This window comes from Homarus americanus, unplaced genomic scaffold (genome assembly GCF_018991925.1).
Source record: "Homarus americanus isolate GMGI-L3 unplaced genomic scaffold, GMGI_Hamer_2.0 scaffold9847, whole genome shotgun sequence".
In the NCBI taxonomy this organism is placed as follows: domain Eukaryota; kingdom Metazoa; phylum Arthropoda; class Malacostraca; order Decapoda; family Nephropidae; genus Homarus; species Homarus americanus.
The window spans coordinates 574,298-595,471 of NW_024721178.1; the positions used below are offsets into that span (position 1 = coordinate 574,298).

General features: G+C 36.6%; 1 protein-coding gene across 7 annotated transcripts; it reads right to left on the bottom strand.

Moving 5' to 3' along the window:
* Window positions 1-375: 375 nt before the first annotated feature.
* On the bottom strand, window positions 376-19,427 carry LOC121861626 (protein PBDC1-like). Of its 7 annotated transcripts, none has more exons than XM_042359506.1 (6): window positions 19,308-19,427; window positions 12,817-12,870; window positions 12,450-12,533; window positions 11,393-11,452; window positions 6,080-6,220; window positions 376-1,689 (listed from the first exon to the last, which is right to left on the bottom strand). In XM_042359506.1, exons 2-6 carry the CDS (start codon window positions 12,847-12,849, stop codon window positions 1,465-1,467), a joined length of 543 nt encoding a protein of 180 aa, XP_042215440.1. In that variant the 5' UTR covers window positions 12,850-12,870; window positions 19,308-19,427; the 3' UTR covers window positions 376-1,464. The 7 variants fall into 7 exon arrangements, with proteins under 7 accessions (XP_042215440.1, XP_042215446.1, XP_042215445.1 ...); XM_042359512.1 differs by having other exon boundaries at window positions 19,286-19,347; XM_042359511.1 differs by lacking the exon at window positions 19,308-19,427 and adding an exon at window positions 19,111-19,129.
* Window positions 19,428-21,174: the final 1,747 nt, after the last annotated feature.

Sequence of the window (21,174 nt, forward strand, 5' to 3'; positions counted from 1 at the left end):
CAGAAATTATTATAAGATCCTCCTCAACAATTCTTGCATAAGTGAACCATTTTATAATCAGTTCAGACAAATGACAGAAGACATAACCTCCAAGGTTGAGCTTGGACAAGTAGTGAGGTTACAATCACATAATGTGTGGACAAGACACAACAGGCGCCAAACTGAAAGTAGTGAATGGTACTGGGGAGGGATGGGGTGGGACTGTTGGTGGCCTCAGAGGGTCAAGTAGGGTACAAGCTGCAGGCTGATGTGTGTTTTACCATCTTTTCTTCTTAGTGAGAGATAAATATTTTCCACGTTTCATAATGAATAGTTTCCCCTTAAATAAACTGGAACATTTTCCAGAGCATTTGGTTAATAAACATTTTTTAATAGTGAGGTTCTACTGTATATATTCTTTATATATTCAGTCATAAATATGTGCATCATCTCAAGTCTACTCTGAAGTGAAGATCTTCACATGTCTTATTTCAGTCATTATTGGATCAGTATATTTTCCACACTCCAAATACTTTTTCATCTTTGTCAGTTTCTACAGATAGTGATAAATTCAGTGTTTATAACAATTAATTTTTTATTGAACAGGTAGCACAAAACACTGGGGACACCATGCAAAGATTAATTTTACACCCTTATTCCAATCTGGTCACAATTGAACCCAATTTTTAGCTGCATCAAAAACTTCTATCGATTGTAACCCTGAGTGAAAAACTGACAGACTGACTTAAGAGCCAATTCTTGCATAACCAATGATTTATGCTTGTTTAACATCAACCCCTTAAAAGGCATGCATGTTTCCAAGGTTAAGTGTTGCAAAGTACAGTGCTGTACAGGTATATCTTGTATGTAATTTTTACTTACTGTATATACTGTAAAGGTACTACTTTTCAAAGAAGAGAAACTTAATGAATCAAATATTACAACTTATCTTTCTCTAGTTACTATTATATATTTTTATATATCCATACGAGAAATGCAAAAGAAAGTACAGTACTTATATTCAAGGTTATCAATTTAAAGAGGAAAAGTGTACTGTACTTTATTCCTCAAACTGCTGCAATCTGAAGCCTAAATGAATATTTACTGCTGTAGGTGTCCTTTATACCAGCACCATTAGGTTTCTTCTCATACAATTTATATGTATATACGCACACAACCACTGCATAGACAAAGATTATAAGATTATGACGACTTCAGTATACATAGGTAAATGTAATATCTAAGGCCTTTTTAAGAGGATATCAGAGTGAAATACTGTATATGTATATACACATTAATTCAACATTTAAAAAAACCCAAACATTGTATCACTTTTCTTCCATATGAGATCCTTTAAAGAATGAGGAGCTTATGATTATAGGTAGTCAAGTCACATAAACCAAAAGGCTTACACAATGCATATTAACACCTAACATGGCTTTGATATATCCTTACATTATAATTAATTTACATAATATCCCAGTGCTATTGCTGACCCTTCTTGGTGCGGGGCTTGGGTTTGAACTTTGTTCGGATGGCGTCGTTTAACCCCTCCCTATTGCGAGTTATCTCAATACAGAAGAACTGTATGCGAGTGACGAGGATTGTGTTGGATTCTGAATATTCATCCTCACCGTCTATGCGTACGAGGGTTGCAAAGCTGTAGTCTTCAATTTCCTTCTCAAATGCCAAACAAAATGGTCTCCATTTCTGAAAATAAACAGGTATGATAAAATTGCGCTAATTCTAGTGAATCTGCATAATATTACTTTACCAGGACCGGATCCAGGCCGATGCAAATGCAAAGGTATCATTATGCATCGGTCAAATATGTGACCTGTCGATTATGTCATCTCACTGCCAGTGTTGACCTGCATGGCCCACCAGCTTCTAACTGTAGTTGTCACTTTCCCTACCCGAGTGATAAGTTTGACAAACCGTTCCAAAGAATGAGATAATCGGAGAGGGAGTAAGGTTACACTCACATCACCTGAACTGCATCTAGGATTTCCCCTTAAGGCATCACTGCTGATGCTGGTGATGTTTCAAGAGGGGAATAAGAACATAAATATGGAGGAAACTGCAGCAGGCCTATTGGCTCATACTAGGCAGCCCCATTTACACTCAACCCCTATCACTCATATACCGGGTATCTGTCCAACCAATATTTGAAGTGTTTGTGTTAATGATGTTTGGTAACTTGTTCCACTCATCCATTATATTTCCAAACCAGTGTTTTCATCCATTATATTTCCAAACCAGTGTTTACCTATCTCATGCCTAAATCTAAATTTGTCTAATTTAAAACCATTGCTGGCTAATATGGGATTCCCAAAATGGTGCAATCTGTAATGAACCAATAGGGAGTAATGCATAAATGCGCATCATCCAGTCACAAGGCATGCTTGAGAGATTTCATTAGACAATCAAATCCATGATTAGGAAATATTGTTTGGAGACAGAAATGAATGGGGTGAAAGTACAGTAGGGTTGGGATATATCGCGACTTTTTATAAAGATTTTTTTATATCGCCGCTATCAAAATTATACAAATTTTCCTATACAGTATATAGCAATAAAAAATTTTATTTCGTGAAGGAAATTGGGCAGGAAATATTTTGAATGTACCGCCATGGCACACAAATGCGTTATTTGCTCACCAGAGGCACCACCTTGGCTGCTCACTCATGCATTTACGCTCGCCCACTCAGTCTTTCTGAGTGAGTGACGAGAGAGCAGCCGACTCTGCTGCAGATTACGACTTCTAAGGTGAGTGTAAATGGGTTGCTAGTGACGTGAAAAGTGAAGTGAAGATAATGGAAAGCTTAATGGAAATGATTTAATACTGTAACTAATATTTTTGGTTTGTTCGTTTATGATTGTTAAGTGAGGGTGGCAGTGTGTCGTCTGTTGTTCTCGGGATGGCACATAAGCTGCTGAGTCTGGTGCAGATTCCAATTTCTAAAGGATGTGCACGGATTACAGACTCCTATCCTCTGCCTCAGGTTGATGATATCCTAAACAGCCTGGGAAAACCATACTTCCTCACCAAAATGATCTTCTCAAAGGATGTTATATGGTTAGTGTGAAAAAAAAAATGACAGTAAAATTTCGTGCTCCATACAATTACATTTTTGGGGCTGACCGAGTGCATCACCTTTTCACTTTGCTCCATTGTTGATAATTGAACCCTTATATGTTGGGGAGAAGCAGATAGACTGGGAGGGAGGAGGAGGAGGGGTAAATGTCTACCTGATAGAAGGAACTGAATGACTGGCTAAGTTTAGCCATTTCAAATAATGAAACTGACACATGTGGCAATGTTCAGTAATGTCATGATTTGGAATCCTGTCGCATGTCACAAGGAATAGTCAACACTGCATTTTCAAATCATTCATGTTAAAGACATAACAAGGATGGTATGCCTATGAGAGAACTTGGTATTCTAGCATCACAGAACACACACTGATGGTAGGTAGGCAGGTACTGCACTACAGCTTGGGAATGCAACAACAATGGGGTTTATCTTGAGATAGTGGTACAGTATGTAACTGTTGCTTTAAATGCTACCACATTCACATTTCCTTTCCAGCTAATAAACATTTTACAGCCATTTTCCATGCTTGCATTGGTCAGCTGCAGTTAACTGATGGCAGCTCTCCATGCTGCATAGTCTCTTACAGTCTCTTGTCATGATCTTAACTTTAATGTTATTTCTTACTTATTCCTGTGTCAATCTTGGCCTAACCCCTGGCTCCCCTCCCTTCCACATTTACCGGTAAGCTCATGCACCTCTTGATCCAATTGCTCACATCCAATCTCTCCGCATGCTCAAACCATCTTAACTTGTCTCAATGCAGAACTTCACCAATACAGTGATATCCCCATTAGCCGGAACAATCGGTGCAGAGCACTTCCGGGAATGAGAGATTTCCGAGTAATGAGAAGACTCGCTCAAAGCTGGATAAAAATCCCACATCCCCGGAATTTTAAAGGTAACGGAAAATGTTCTCAGAAGTTCCAGAAATTGTCCATTATATCATCCCTCGAACCCGGATAAATATCCCCCATCCCCGGAATTTTCCGGGTAACGGGAAAATTTTATCAGAATTTTCCGGAAAACGTGCCCCGTGGAAAATCGTTCCCAAAGCCGTAATTTTCCGGCTTTGGGAATGATTTTTCAAGAAAATTTCAATCCCGGCCATCAGAGAGTTCCAGGTTTGAGGGATTCCGGCTAACGGAAATATTACTGTACTCTCAATACCTATTTGCCCTCTTAGCTCTGAACAGGGCCTCCTGTGTTTTAGTGTCACATTACACATCCACCTCACCTTTTTCCTTTCACCTCACTGAAGTCAACTTATGTCGTTCTTTAACTGTCACACAACAGTACACTTCTCACACTAGCTTTCATACAGAGGAAAGGCCTCTTGCTGTCAATAAAGACAGCAGCTCCCTAATCTTCCTCCAGCCACTTCTGACAACTGAGCAGGCTTCACACCACAACCACCACCAATAGAAACGAAAGTGGCAATAATAAAGCAGGCGGAAAAAGGTGAAAAGATGACAAATTTGGCTCGAGATTTAGGATTGAATCTTTCGGCTGCTGGTACAATTTTAAAGGACAAAGAAAGATTTGTGGAGCATATAAAAACATTCTGTGGCTATGCAATTGACCATCATAAGTAAGAAAAGAGGAAAATTGCATGATGGAATGAAAAAAATTTTGTGTTTGTGGGTGGAGGACCAAAATCAACACCGTATGATCGACACTGTGCTGTGGGTGTGCTGTACATAAGGTACTTTTCATGTTTAACACATTGTTTGCAAGCAATAAAGATGAATTTAGACTTATGAACAAATGGACTTACAGGTATACCCCAATAACCGATACATATAGGGACTGTGAAAAGTCGTTGGTTAGCGGATCAACGATTATAAAAGCAATTAATCCTATAAGAATAAAACAAATTCGGGAGGTTAGAGACCAGCCACCCCCAAAAAACTCCCATCTACCCTTGATATATCTCTGTGGTGCACACTGTCAAGCAAGAAAATAAAGCAGACATATAAAGCAAGCACAATGAGCATTAAGTAAAGAATGTAAAGCCTAAATTGAGACTGTTACTTACCTGTGTTTAGGATGGTAGAACTGATTTAGGGTGGCAAGTTCAGGTCTCTACCAATCTTTGTTGGTCCATCACCATTATTATTACGCCTTATCACATCACATCAAGTTGCCCCTTTTAGGTGCAACACAAGAGGAACCATCACAGGGGCCTTTAGGCATGATTGCATAACACATGAAGTCAGAAATACAGCTAGACCCCGACTTACGACGGGGTTAGGGACCCAAATCCAGGTCGTAAGTCCGATATGGTCGTAAGTCCGACATAGATAAAAAAAAAATTTTTTTTTAATAAAAAATCTACAATGAAATACAGTACAGTAAAAGTAATGAATAATGAGGAATGGATACAGTACAGTGAAAGTAATAAATAATAAGGAATGGATACAGTGTGATTGAGCACTTAACCTTTAATGTAGTCAGCTGAATGCACATGGGGCCCCCATAATTTTCTAATTATACATGGAGACTACATTAACTGGAAACGTTTCGGTATAGAAAATGCGTGTCATTTGAAAAAAAATAAAAAATAAAAAAAAATAAAAAAAATAAATAAATAATAAAAAATCTGCGGCGGTCGTAAGTCCACGTAGTCGTAAGTCGGGGTCTAGCTGTAATGAAAAAACATGAAGTTGGAGATACATAGTAGGTGTAAAGAAGTGCAGAGAGGCGTGAATGAGTCGGAGGCAGCGCTCAGAGCCCTCTCGTGGCAAGAATTTGCACCATGCCACTGCCTGCCAAATTCAGAACAGCTCTGCCGCTCTTCCCCCAATCATCGGGTCAATGGGGTATCAACAAAACTTGCGAGGTATTTCCCCAAGATGTAATCGTCGGTTAAACGAAGCGGCGGTTAATGGAATGTTGGTTTATGGGGTATAGGTGCCTGTACGAGCAGACCTCTGGAACCAAATATGTTCGTAAGTGGGGACTGCCTACTTGTGAATAGTTAATAAATTAAAAAATTTATCTTACCTCTTTTGCTTCTGCACTTTTGAGATCCTTTTCCTCCAACTTCTTCACATTAAAATCAGGAAATTCATTTCTGAAGGCAGTATATATTGCATCATCTTTTGGTGTAAGTTTCAGTAGCCGAGGATCTACTGCACACAATAGCTGTTGGGATAAAATCCATTCAACCTATTGTGGCTAAACATTTATTCAACAAGTCCTGACAATATAATTTATGATTGCACAGTACAGTACTGATATTTATTGTGATTACATTTCCTATATAAAAAAAAATATTAAACTTACTTCAGGAAACACAAGCACAAAATAAAAAAAATTACGTGTGGAATATACTGTAGTACTAATAAATAAAAATTTAATAAACCATATACAGTATAGTGGGTTTATTTCCTTAAAGAGGTAGAGTATGGGCTCTACACCAATGAGGGTTACAGTATTGTACTAACTATCCAATAACAATCCTGTATCCAGCAAATTTTTCATTTATCCAATAGTCCTCATTTGTAATAAAAAAATATAAGCATGGTTTTAATTAAACCTCTTATTTACATTATAACAGTTTAAAATATTTAATTTTGTTTGTTCCCCAAAATCATTAATATAAATAAAATCATTTACACTAGTACTTATTAGAGTCCATGTCAAAAATTTAAAACATAAAAGAGAAGAAATTTCATTAAGAACTAATACATTAATTTAAATTTTCTTTTATATCAAAACTCTGAAATCCAAATCTCTTGGGACCAAGCAGTGTGCTGATTTCTTAATGTTATATACACCTGAGTGGCATGGAACTATATTGTGGTTTTACATAAAATACGGTATGGTTTATAAATGCTTTAAAGATACACGAATAAATACAAGAATGCTGTACAAATATAAAATATGAAAAATTGTGATAGTGACTACTCTATTATGTGGATATTGATAGTGTGTGTTACTGCTACATCAATATTACACATTGTACTATGCATTTATTTCCAAACTCTGGTGAACTTAGGAATATTTTTTCTTCACAAAAGAGGGCAAGAAATATTAACCCCTTCACTTCTTCAATGCTTTAACCATACATACACCACCATACATATCCCACTTTCCACTGTAATACGTACGTCATTTCAGCAAAAATATTACATTTCCATGAATGTATTATATCAAGCACAGTATGAATAGAATATCATTGTAATATAACAGTATTTTAACCGAAAACTATTAAAAAAACGAGTAACATCTCTTGAACATCGGAAGGTTAGGTAAAGTCTTGTTTTCGTCATGTATTTTATCCTATTTTACATTGAAATACATCACGTTTCAGCAAAACTACTATTTATTTCTGAGAATATATTCATTCAGGCGCAGTTTAGGTAAAATATACATGTGATGTAATAGTATTTTAACTGAAAACGATTCGAAAAACACATACCCTCTAGCCCTGTTCAAGAAGAAGACTGGGAGGAGCTGTTTGGTGCTGAAGACGATGACAAGGAAAATGATTTTGATGGATTTTAATGAAAATATTCAGAAATATGGTATCATAGTATTTATTCAAGTGAATTAGGATAGAATATTATTGTAATACAACAGTTTTTTAACTGAAAACCATTCGAAAAGCGATTACGGTAAAATCTTTTGAACAATGAAAGAAAGCGAGTCATTGTTTTTGTCATGATTTTATCCCACTTTCCACTGTAATACGTACGTCATTTCAGCAAAAATATTACATTTCCATATTTATTTCTGAGAATATATTCATTCAGTCACAATTAAGGTAAAATATACGTGTGATGTAATATTTTAATGAAAATACCCGGTATATAGAAATACGAAATCGTAGTTTTCTTTTGTTTCAAATTTAATTAACAAAGATTGATGTTTCAAATGTAATGAACAAAAATTTATGTACTGTATCTATAAATAAACATTAAAAATTGAATACTTTATGTTTTACATCGTCCTGTGCTACCATACCATGCATTTGGCTACTTTGGGCTTGCTATGATGATGCAAGAGATCTGCCCTGGCAACTGTACCGACACTCACAGCTGGTGGTGCGTCGTTTCCATTGTTTACTGGTAGTTACTGGTAAATATTTTTCAACCTAACGAAACTATTACCCGTTTAGAGATCGACCCCAAATTTTTTGCCAAAAAAATTTGGTCTTAAGAACTCGAACTACACACAGGTATACAGTGGTCCCTCGGTTAACGAGCGCCTCGGTTAACGAGATTTCGGTTAACGACTTGCCTTCCATAAGATTCTTAACTTCGGTTAACGAGCAATCCCTCGATTAACGAGTTTCTTACGAGCCAACCTGAACATGATTTCGCTTGCATTTGGCGGTCCACCAGCTGTAGTATTAGTCCGCCAATACAGTAATCGGTTCTAGGGCTTAAATTCCTTACCATTTTAGCAAATATCAAGAAGTTTACACTATTCAATAATTTTAAAAGTTTAATATTAATTTTTTTACTCATTTTAACAATTACTGAACATAATTGAAGGTAATGAAACTAGTTTTATGCATGCCATCCAGCCTCTCAACACACCATACAGGCATCAGTCTTTGTATCTTTTCAGTGGAGGTAACATCTTGCTTGAGACTCTCTTCAACTAAATGCCTTTTTTCTGTTTTTGCAAGCAAATTTTTGGGAATTTTGAAATTTATTTTACATATTGACAATATATAATGCAGTGCAGTGTTCATTTAAAGAAAATAATCTTGACTTGCACCAAGAGAACTAAAATTTCATGGGTGAAATGGCGCCATGGGGTGACTTCTCTTCCACCCCAATGCCTTCTCTTCTCCCTTCTCCACCCCCATTCTAATTCCCATCATCATCATCCAGGAGCCTTCTACATACACACCTCAAAGTAGGTGTACTTTTCTACCTTTTTTGTTGAATTTAGGCAATTTTCGGTGAGCTGGAACCAATTACCCAAAAACCCATTGAAACAATGGTTTCGGTTAACGAGCAACCTTCTAGAACGGATTGTGCTCGTTAACCGAGGGACCACTGTATACGGTAAATAAGGACATGAGGGGCCAGGGGTGTTTTTAGGGGCAGCAAAAATATGCGGATTCTTAACATTCACGGGTATCTCTGTTACCTAACCCCTGCGTATGTTAAGGGCCGACTGTAGTTGTATTCTCTATGTTAATATCAGCTTACCTTTGTAACAAGAAAAAACCCCAATATTATGCCTAAAAGAAATACGTATATAAAAATAATCATGAAGAACAAAAATCCAACCTAACTAAAGTATTTTTTTCTTAACTGCGGTACTTACTTAAGTAAACCCTAAAATTATACCCAAAAATAATGAATTCAGTTAAATAAAATCACAGTATACTTTTGGCATGCATTTACTGTAGTCTCATTTTGAACACATAATACAGTAATTCTTTGAAAAAATATATATATATCTTAACAATTTTATTAAAAACTGTTACATCCCTGTAACATGGATTTTATAAAAAAAAAATATTTAATTTTGAGCAGATATATGATTTTCAAGCAATTTCAACGTCAGATTTAAAAACTCGTCATGCCAACTTAGGAAGTATAAAAAAATAATTACCTGGTTAATAAATAAATAAATTAGCACATTCAAACTTCTCTAGCCACTCTGAAACGTAATTGAGTCCCTAAAGGGTTAAAGGTCAACATGTTTGGGCCCGTATACACAAAACTTTTATGCTACTTTTATGCTAATGACATAATAGTACTGTTAGCCAGCAGTAAAATTTAAGTTATACACAAAGCTTAACTAGCAAACTTTTACCGCACAAATAGTTGTTTGTTAAATACTGCTAAACAGCGCTAAAGATAGCAGGAGTTCATCATATAAAATGGTCTTATGGCTGAATAACCTTAATAAAATTTTGAAGATTAATTTCAATATCTACATTTATTTACATTTACATACATTTTGATTATTAAAAAAAAATCTAATCTATGCAGTTTGAAGGATGATTTATTAACTAAGGATAGTGATCATTAGCTTTTCCTTGCTGTGCTGTTTGTAAACAAACATGTTATAGGATGTGGCCTGTTAGGTCAGGTAACCTAACCTAACTTTTTTTTTAGTTAGGTTAGATTAGGACGTAGCCTGTTAGGTCAGGTAACCTAAACTAACCTAACTTTTTTTTAGTTTGGTTAGGGTACCTGACCTAACAGGCTACGTCCTAACCTAACTAAAAAAAAAAGTGATTTGCCCCAAAGATATATGTCAGAATCATCTAAAACAGCAAGAAAACTAGTGAAAAGATATATTTTTCATGTGAAAAAAAGGTGATGGGTGGTTAACAAAAAATAACCAAAGAGGGCATGGCTGGAAATCATCATGAGAGTCACTGCTGCATTTCCTGGTGTGGTGAGGTCAGTGGCAAAGTGTGAGACATGCTGATTGTCAGTATTGTCCAAGTCAAGAAAGATGATCTCTGCTATATAGAGGGAATACTGTACACACAATATATTCACACTATATTTAATATATACAACTATATTCATTAAATATATCTCTCCTTTCCCGACAAATGTGTTGCCACCGCTGTTTTTGTTGTTGGTTCGCCTTGGTATCGACTAACAGACGACTATTGCGGGACTTAAAGTGCTCCCGAGGTCTTTTAACTTAACAGAACTATTAAGGCCCTTAAAAGCTTTGTGTATGTACCATTAGTGCTTAACAGGAAAATGTCAGCCTTAACAACTGTGTTTGCACTTAAAAATGTTGTGTATGCCAGCCATGGAGACCACCACCTGCCCACATATGGCATTTCACAAATCAAACTCACCAACATAAGTCATAAGATCTGCTAAAGAAATTTGTAAAGGGTTTTAACCATTGCACAAAGGAAACATTTCTTCCTTGCCCGCCTTTTAAGAATAAAATTACTGTATTAAAAATGAGAATAAACACAGGTACAGGAGAGATGAGAAGTTTAAGAATACTGTACTATGGATAAATTAAGAAACAAAAAATCTTTGGTTCTATGGCAATACAGAAAATGGGAGACAGTTCAATGAGATAAAAATGGTGCAGTTGTGCTGCACAAACTACAAAGTGGATTTCCAACATAGAAAAGGAAATCTGGTAAAAAAAAAAAAAGTGACTGGGTTGTAGCTTTTAAGATAAAAAATTTACTGACTATATTAAACCTTATAATCTATTAAACCTAAACATTTCTGTCAGGCAGCCGACTATTCTTTAACACTATTCCACTTAGCTGATAAATTTTTCATGATTCCCTCCAAATTGGACAACCTACATAAATATGTCTTTTCCATTCCATTCCAATTTACTTACGGTACTTACGTTAAAATGAATTTCGGAGTGTTCCATGGCCTTCATTGCCCAGAGTTCTTCCATGGTGGACTGAAAATTATTAAAAGAAAACAGTAAAATTATGTTGAGATATATAAAACTTACTGTTATCTGTTAATATCTAAAAAAATTAACATAGTGCAGTAATTGTATTCTAAAAATACAGAAAATTTCCCAGGAAAAATGAAGATAAATCTTGCCAAATAGCTACAAGTCAACAATACAATTACACCATAATTTATATTCTAGGTATTGCTTTCAACAAGCACAACCCAAAACATTAACGCCTGGCAGCTTGTGGGGAAAAAATAACAAAGATTATAATAACCATTGTCTATGGTCAATATGAATAACAAATACTGTAACCCTTCTCTGAGTCTTAGGTGTGCTGAAATGATTTATTATCTAACATTGTAAGACATTCTTGATTTTACTGTACAGTACTCTCAGTACAGCCTATCAACTTCACTAACCACTCAACATTTAAGCTGCCCTGCATGGTTATGAGAAGTCAAATAAAATAAAGAACACCGAGGGTAGTATAAGGAACATTTTACCAAAACAAGCTATTAGAGCAGGTTTTCCTTAAGTCACCTGAATATAGACACCAACTGCCTTGGTTGTGGATTATCTAATACATAAACATGCTGCTCTGCTGGCCTGGCTTCAATTCCAGGTCAAACAGAAGCAGATTCCTATAAAAGTTCTGGTTCAAGGGGTGAGATATGATAAAGTTGACCCAAATAACCCCACAACAATCTCACAATAGGATGGTTTCACATGTCACATAAGAATCATATTTCCGTACACCAAGTGAATGTTAATGCCTAACTGCTTGACCATCAATGTAATTATGAAATGGTTTTATTAGTTTGGTGGAAATACCATAATAAAGCAGTTTCTGGACTGAACCAAAACTTTTATGTGGTGCAGAACTGCAGTCACAATTTTATGCATCCAGGACAGGTAAACCTTTTACTAGATATTAAATAAATATGCTTCGTTCATTTTTCATGAATATGGATTCTGATTTAATTCTAGTACATACATCATTTTCAAGCTCCTCAGCATTAACAGCTCCCCTTCCTCCGCCACCCACACCAGCGCCAGCAGCTACACCCCCAGGGATGCCCTGAAACAATAACCAATAGTATTATGTATAAATTTCAAACTAACAGTACAGTACTGTAATCTATACAGCCTGGTCCATATGATAAACTCTTGTTGCAAATCACACCAAAATTAACTGCGATCATACCAGTTTAACACAGGATTTTTCTGCAGTTACATTTAACAATGAAATAAAACAAGTCTCTGGGAGTGACTACATTAATTTACAGTAACAGCCAAATCACATTATGATCATGTCATGCAAGAATGCAGGGTTCCCAACCACCCTCCCTCTCAATGCTTACCAATTCAGCAAAAATCTCTGCTTGGGTGGGCATCTTGCTTAAATACTCAGCTACCTGGAAGAGACATTTTCAGTTAATACAGTGCAGTACGGACAGGTACAGTAGTTACCTTTTGCATATGGTAAGCGCAACAATAAAGATGAAATACAAAACACAGAAGTAATGAAATGTTGCATGTACAGCTTAATGCAATACAACACAAGTAAAAATATATTAATTACAGTAGGGGGAAGATTCCTCTTTTTTGGCCGTTCTGTAATGTAAGAAAGCATTTATTTCTCTGGTGAAATGCCCACAAGTTGCTGGTTCAGGCACGCAAGTGGCACACACAAATACTGGAGACTGTTTAGGTGCACAATTCATACCCACAGTATTTCCGCATTTGTCTGACAACCTAGATTATTGAATTTGGTCACTTGCAAACATGGTATTGCTAGGTTAGGTTAAGTGAGATTGGTTAGTAATTTATGATCAGCATTATCAACTTCAATAAATCAGAACAAATAATGGAAGTAAGTGAAGATCCATGAACAGACAATTTACTGTACATATTACTATACATTTAGTGGTAATATTTAAGGAAATTAGTTTGGGTTATCCAGCCACCTAACAAGAATCATCATCATAGAAAGCTTATTTCTGACCTCAAAATTATAGTAGTATAGTAAACCCTTGCTATTTGCAGGTTTAGGTTCCAAGGAATGGCGGCCAATTGGCAAAACCATGAACAGCAACGTACACTACCTTAGTGCACTACTGTTTACCTATAAAGTACTATGTATGAGAAAATTAAACCGCCAATACTGTACTACTCTCCTTTGATGAAGTGTACTGTACAGTAGGATGAAATCTGGTTACTGAAGCATAGGGGGATCATCAGGATCACTGCTGGAAGAGGGTGATGCAATGGTGGTTAGTGGAGAGGCGGGTGGCAAGGAGGCAGGTGGTGGGGTGGTGCATGGTGGGGAGGTGGTTGGTGGGGAGGTGGTTGGTGGGGAGGCAGATGGTGGGGTGGCACTAGCTCTGACACTATGTAGTCTTTTAGGGGCCATTTCACACAGAAACACTATTGTTTTGAATACAACACAAGAGATGCTGCGTCGCAGGCAATGGTTGAGCGCAAACAAAGAAAGAGGCGGGAGAGAAGATGTTGCAGGCGTGTGGCAATGACTCGTTGCGCTGCAGGAGAAGCTTGTAAGCTAGCCAACATCTGCTTACTGCTATTAGTCGAAAATACGAATCACAAATCCGCGAATAGCAAGGGTTTACTGTACAGTTATATCAAGTGGAGGAATAAATTTTTTGTATCCAGGTTTTCGTCCCCACTTTATCCCATAAATAAAGATGCTGCTGCTGTCACTTGTGCGAGCAACACTATGTTGTGCATGACAAGTGACATGACAAATGCAATGTACTCTGATCTATTGACATACAAACTGTCATTTGCCTACACAAACTTTAACCTAAAAATAATAATAAACGTCCATCCTAGGTTAGGAAGACTGTTTTGCTGGTTTGTGTGTATCACCAAACAGACATGGGGCCGATTACACATTTGATTATGCCTATGTTTAATAATGGCAATCAATGCTCATTATGATTACAGTATATCATGAATATATGTATATAATCATTAAGAAAAATTATAATGATTTCATTTTGAATAAAAATCATGAAAAAAACTTGATTATGATTAATCATATGCTTACCATATTTATGATTACAGGGCTAGTTTAAATCTTGATTAATTTATATGATTGCCTTAATATGTGTGTGGAAGTTTGAAGTGCAGCAAACATTACCACCAACAAGCCTATCACAGTGTTTACATTTCCATTTCACATGATAGATGGCATTAGCAGTAGCAGATCCTTGAAAGTGGTCGAGGATTGAAGGTCCCATAGTGACTGAGCTCACGATCAGCTTGTCGTCAGCTATTTGCTTGTTTCAGTTTAGCAACAGAGCCGCTCGGTCCAACCATGAGAACATAAGAATGGAGGAAACTGCAGCGGGCCTATTGGCCCATACTGGGCAGTTCCATTTACACCCAACCCCTATTGCTCATACAGTGGTCCCTCGGTTAACGAACGCCTCGGTTAACGAACTGCCTCCCATAAGATTCTTAAATTCGGTTAACGAACAAAAATTCGGTTAACGAATTTCTTACGAACCGACCTCAACATGTTTTCGCTTGCACTGGCCGGTCAACCAGCTTTAGTATTAGTCTGCCAATACATTAATCGGTTCTAGGGCTTAAATTCCTTACTATTTTAGTAAATAACAAGACGTTTATACTATTCAATAATTTTAAAAGTTTAATATTCAATTTTTTAGTCATTTTAACAATTATTGAACATAATTGAAGGTAAAGTGACTAGTTTAATGAGCGGCATCCAGCCTCTTAACACAGCAAACAGGCGTTAGTCTCTCTCTGTTTTCACTGGAGGTAACATCTTGCTTGAGACTCTCTTCAACTAAACGCTTTTTTTCGGTGTTTCCAAGCAAATTATTGGTCATTTTGAAATATATTTTACATATTGACAATATATAATGCAGTGCAGTGTTGATTTAAAGAAAATAATCTTGAAATACACCAAGAGAACTAAAATTTTATGGGAGAAATGGTGCCATGGGGTGACTTCTCTTCCACCCCAATGCCTTCTCTTCTTCCTTCTCCTCCACCCCCATTCTAATTCCCATCATCATCATCATCATCATCCAGGAGCCTTCTACATACACACCTCAAAGTAAGTGAACTTTTCTCCCATTTTTGTTGAATTTAGGCAATTTTCGGTGAGCTGGAACCAATTACCCAAAAACCCATTGAAACAATGGTTTCGGTTAACGAATTTTTAGGTTAACGAACAACCTGCTGGAACGGATTGTGTTCGTTAACCGAGGGACCACTGTATATCCATCCAACCTACGTTTGAAGCTATCCAGCATATTCGAGTTAATGATGATATTTGGTAATTTGTTCCACTCGTCCACTACTCTATTTCCAAACCAATATTTACCTATTTCGCGCCTAAATCTAAATTTGTCTAATTTAAAACCATTGTTATGAGTTCGCTCCTGGTTGGATAGTTTGAGTACCTTTGTAATGTCCCCTTTGTTCAGCCCTGACTTCCATTTATACACCTCTATCATGTCGCCACACACTCTACGTCTCTCGAGGGAGTGCAAATTAAGATGCTTTAACCTGTCTCTGTACTCAAGGTTCCTAATGCCCAGGATTAGTCTTGTCATTCTCCACTGAATTCTTTCCAAGGACTCTTATATCCATTCTGTAATACGGTGATCAGAATTGAACTGAGTAATCCAAGTGAGGTCTCACAAGCGCAAGATATAGTTTTAAGATGACCTCGCTAGTCTTGTAACTAACACTCCTTTGTATGAACCCAAGTACTTTATTAGCCTTGTTTCGAGCAAATACACATTATTTACTTGGCTTAAGATTCCTACTTATCATTACTCCTAAATCTCTTTCGCAGTCGGATTTCTCAATAACATCATTGTTCATCTGGTATCTGGTTTCCCTGTTTACATCTCCTATACTGAGTACTTTACATTTGTCCACACTGAATTTCATCTGCCATTTTTCAGACCATTCAAAATTTTTTTTTAGATCTTCCTGTAGTTTTGCGGAGTCCTCGTCAGATTTAATTACGCATCCTATTTTAGTGTCATCAGCAAATTTACTTATGTTGCTGTCTATGCCGATATCTATGTCATTTATGTATATAATAAATAATAATGGTCCAAGTACTGAGCCTTATGGAACTCCACCAGTGATGTTGCTCCAATGGGATTTGGTGCCGTTAATGCTCACTCGCTGCTACCTGTCCTGTAACCACGCCCTAATCCATTTTAGAACATCACCTTTAATGCCATGAGCCTCCACTTTTCTTATTAGTCTTTCGTGGGGGACTCTGTCGAAGGCTTTGCTAAAGTCGAGATATACCACATCATAATTGTGCCCCTCGTCCACCGAATCGAAAACTGATGAAAAGAATGTTAATAGATTAGTTAGACATGAACGTCCGCTTGTGAAGCCATGTTGGGAATCATTGATCAACTTGTGCTTCTCCAGGTGATTTCGAATAGAGTTTGAAATGATTGCTTCCAGTAATTTGCCTACAACTGATGTTAGACTGATTGGTTGGTAGTTAAGAGGATAGTGATGTATCTCTCTTCTTGAAAATCGGCATTACATTCGTTATCCTGCAGGATTCTGGTACTACACCCGTTTTTAAGGACTTGTTAAACAACTTTGGTACTAAGCTCTTCCTTACATTCCTTTAATACTCTGGCAAATATCCCATCAGGACCTGGTGACTTATTAGGCTTTAGTTTGTCTATTTGCTTACTACCATCGTTACTAGTCAATACTATCTTGCTTAATTTATTTTCTTCAGTATGTCTGTATAGAGTCGGTGCCTCAGGTATCATGTTTAAATTTTCGGTGGTGAAAACTGTTGAAAAATATTTATTCAGAGTATTGCTCATTTCTCAGTCGTTATCAGAGAGCTCGCCGGTATCTGACTGTATTGGTCCAATCTTTTCTCAAGACAGCTGCTTCCATTGGTACCAGATATCAAAGCAAGTTCTTTTTGTTAAATATGCGGAGCCCTCCTGCTAGGATGTTAGGTTTCTTTGGTTAGGTTGGTTAGGTTAGGTTAGGTTAGGTCAGGTCAGGTTTGTGTTCAGTATCATTCAAATAGTATCTCCAGAAATTTTGGTTCAATTCCATAAAGTTTTTCTGATGCTAACCATCTCCACGACCTTTACCAATATAGCAAATCTTACCAATTTTTAATATGTACTGTGTCATCCTTTTGGCTATTATTATTATTATTACAGTATTTCTAAAGTAAGGTACGTTTTGTTTGGTGATGTTATGTCAGGTTTTGTGCATTATAGTATTGATTTTCTTATTTAATACTATGCAAATAACATCTCTGGAAATTTTGGTACAATTCCTTTAGTTCTTTCCAGAGAGTACTGTCTCCCCCACCATTACCTACTCAGACCAGTCTCATCAAGTATTATCGTTTCTTCTATAAATATTTCTGTTAGGTAACTAGTCAGCCTGGACCATTGTTGTTAAATATTATTCATATTGGATACAGGTATGGCAGCCATACACCAAAATATCTCATTGGATATACATACGGCAGCCGTACTGACAATTTAAGTTCTTAATGTTTAGGTTATCGGGTAGATTTGGTTAGGTTTAGTTGTTACGTTAGTTGTTAGGTTCGTTTGGATTAGTAAAAAATAAAGGCTTTCTTAGAAACTATCATTGTTTAGTCATCGAAGTTTCACAAACGGTTGCCGTAACTGTAAGGCAGTGGATATTTTGCCGTGACCAGCTAAGTTCCTACTAACGCTATTTTACCGTGAGTGCGCTCAGATTGGCTAATCGTCCACTACTGACGAAAAACACAAGAACTATATTTGACCATGACTGACGGCATTTGGAATTTATTTTGCCGTGAGTCGATCGTTAAGTAGCTATAAACATACCAAACTATATTTCTGTTGTGCATGGAAATTTATCATTATAAAAGAGGAGGCATGCTTTACTAGAACCGAATAAAACCTGACCTTACCAACCAAACCTACCTACCTACCTAACTTCCTAGCTGGGGGGGCAGACCCCCCAGTCAGAGCGTACTCACGGTAAAATAGCGTTATTAGGTCAGAGGAAAATATCCACTACGTAACTGTAACCTGTCTCCTCAACCTTATATATTACACAATTGACATATTACTGCGGCCTGACCCAAGTTTGGAATTTCACATAACCATCATCAAATATTCCTCTGACACGTAATCCCATGCTAATATAATATCTCAAAGTACATACAGACAACTAGTGTACCGGGTAGTTGCTCCTGACGTCGCCCGGGCCTGTTCTCGTGCAAATACAATGTAGTGCTTACCTTGAGTACAGCTAGCCAGGCTCTTGTTATTAGCCAATACAAAAATTAAAATTAAAAGAACATAAGCTACTATGCGAATAATTTCCTACGTATATTTTTCTCGGTGATCTCCATTCAAAATTATGTACTGATGTACAAGTTGTGGAGGAGTTTTACTATGGGAGTGTTACTCAGTCCCTATCACAATTACAGATAATGTTAGCTGTTAACCAAATAATAAATAAACACGGGAGTGTTCGGTTTCAGAACCAATTAATTATCATCTTACCAGCTAAAATAAAATTTAAAACACAGAAACAATTTGTTGACACACGTGCATCAAGACACTACCACACTTCCAACGAACCTCTTAAGTCCAGATCACGTAAAGCTTATTGTTTACACACACAAAAAAAAACGAAATTTCCTCTCAGCATTAAAAAAATATGAATCCTCTGTTTCAATTTAATAAGTCAACATATTTGAGGTTTTTCCAACTGGGTTATTGGAAAAGATATTTACAATATTCAACAATAATTTACCGGTGTAGCAGACCAAAGTTACCCGGACCAGAAGTGTACGAAACGACAGCTGCGCATGCGCGGTTGATGACGTCACATACACAAACACTGACGTTCCCAGCCTCACCAAGCGTCGGCCGTCGGGTCGGACCAGAAGTGACCCGTTGTGCTGTGGCGAGAGATAAGTGGGTATGGCGACTCTGACAGGGCAGGGAACGCAAGATAAGAAATTTAAAAAGTTCTGTGAGTACATGGAGTATATTAAGTACTACCTAGAAAATAACACCCATCGGCTAGGAAGTGACCAGCGTCTAAAGAGGGCAGTGGTGAAGGCTACGAGCAGCAATCAGTACAGAATTGATGGTTAGTATATAACTTAGCAAATTTGAGTTTTGTATACTCGTGGTCCTCTACATTGGATCATCAACTCTGCTCACTATTGACCAACTTGGCCCCTAATGAAAAAGTCCAACTAGGCTTATTCAGACCACCATTTTTGCTTTTTCTTTCAGAAACAGGAACTCTATTTTACATGGCTCCAAATTCAGGATTATGGCAGAGAATTATCACTTCAGATGAAGAAAAGCAGGGGATTCTTTTGAACTGCCATGTTGCACCATCTGCCGGGCACAGTGGTATCAATGCCACAACTGACAAAATTACGCAGCGGTATTACTGGAAGGGCGTAAAAGAAGAAGTCAAAGATTATGTAAGCCCCATTATATTATTTTAATACATTTTTACACTGCAATATATATATATATATATATATATATATATATATATATATATATATATATATATATATATATATATATATATATATATATATATATGAGCACGGACCTCAAACATTTGCAAGTATGAGTGTATTCGCACTATGATAAACAAAATATACAAATTTAAAAAAATATTTGATGAAGTACATGTGAAGAATTAAATAAAAAGTTAGCTGAGTCGTATACTTTATTTACATAAGATTTCCAACTTAAACTTGAATTCTGGCAACTACGATTTAGACCCCCTTATCAAAGACATTCTGGTTAAAACTTTACTTAAAGGAGATTGAAATTTCTCTATACTCTTGGCTTCTTAATTTTGTGTTTTCTTTTAATGATCATTTAAAATGTTCCATTTTGTGTTTCCGTTGTCATTTCCATGTATTTAGTAGCCGTAATTTAAATATCCTGAGGTGGCATATTTGGAAAATTTTTACATATAAACCTGATTATATATTATATTATACTATTTTATTTAACTGATAAGGACTGTAGTTGTCAGTCGAAATGTTTTAATTATATTGCAATTTTTAGTATTATTATTATTCACCTGTGCTTCATCAAAGCACAGCAGTGGCGTGTGCCACTCAGAGTGTTCTGAAGAAGTTCCGAAATTACTTATCAGCTAGTTACAATATTGATATGTTCATAATATTTACAGCCATAGTGAAATAAAGGTTTTACTTTACATGTTGGTAAACCATTTGGACATAGCAACATGTCAATGTAGCTTTGTTTATATGGTACATTTGTTTAAGCCTTGAATTAATAGTAATTTGAAATATGTTACAGGTTAGTAGATGTGATGCCTGCCAGAGATCCCAGAAAATAAAGACAATGGCACCAAAACTTGTACCCACACAAGTGGTTGAGTCACTGTATATGGTGGGTATGGACTTAATTGGTCCATTACCTGAAACATCTGATGGGTACAAATATGTTCTTACCCTAACTGATTATTTCACAAAGTGGGTTGAGTTGTACCCACTGAAGCAGAAGTCTGGTGCTTGTGTGGCTGAAAAGATCGAAAGCTATATTTACAGGTAAGTAATTAAAATTTTTATAAACCATCAATTTTGTTTCTGCCATAAATTTTCTGCCACAAAACACCTGAAAAAATATTTTGTCATA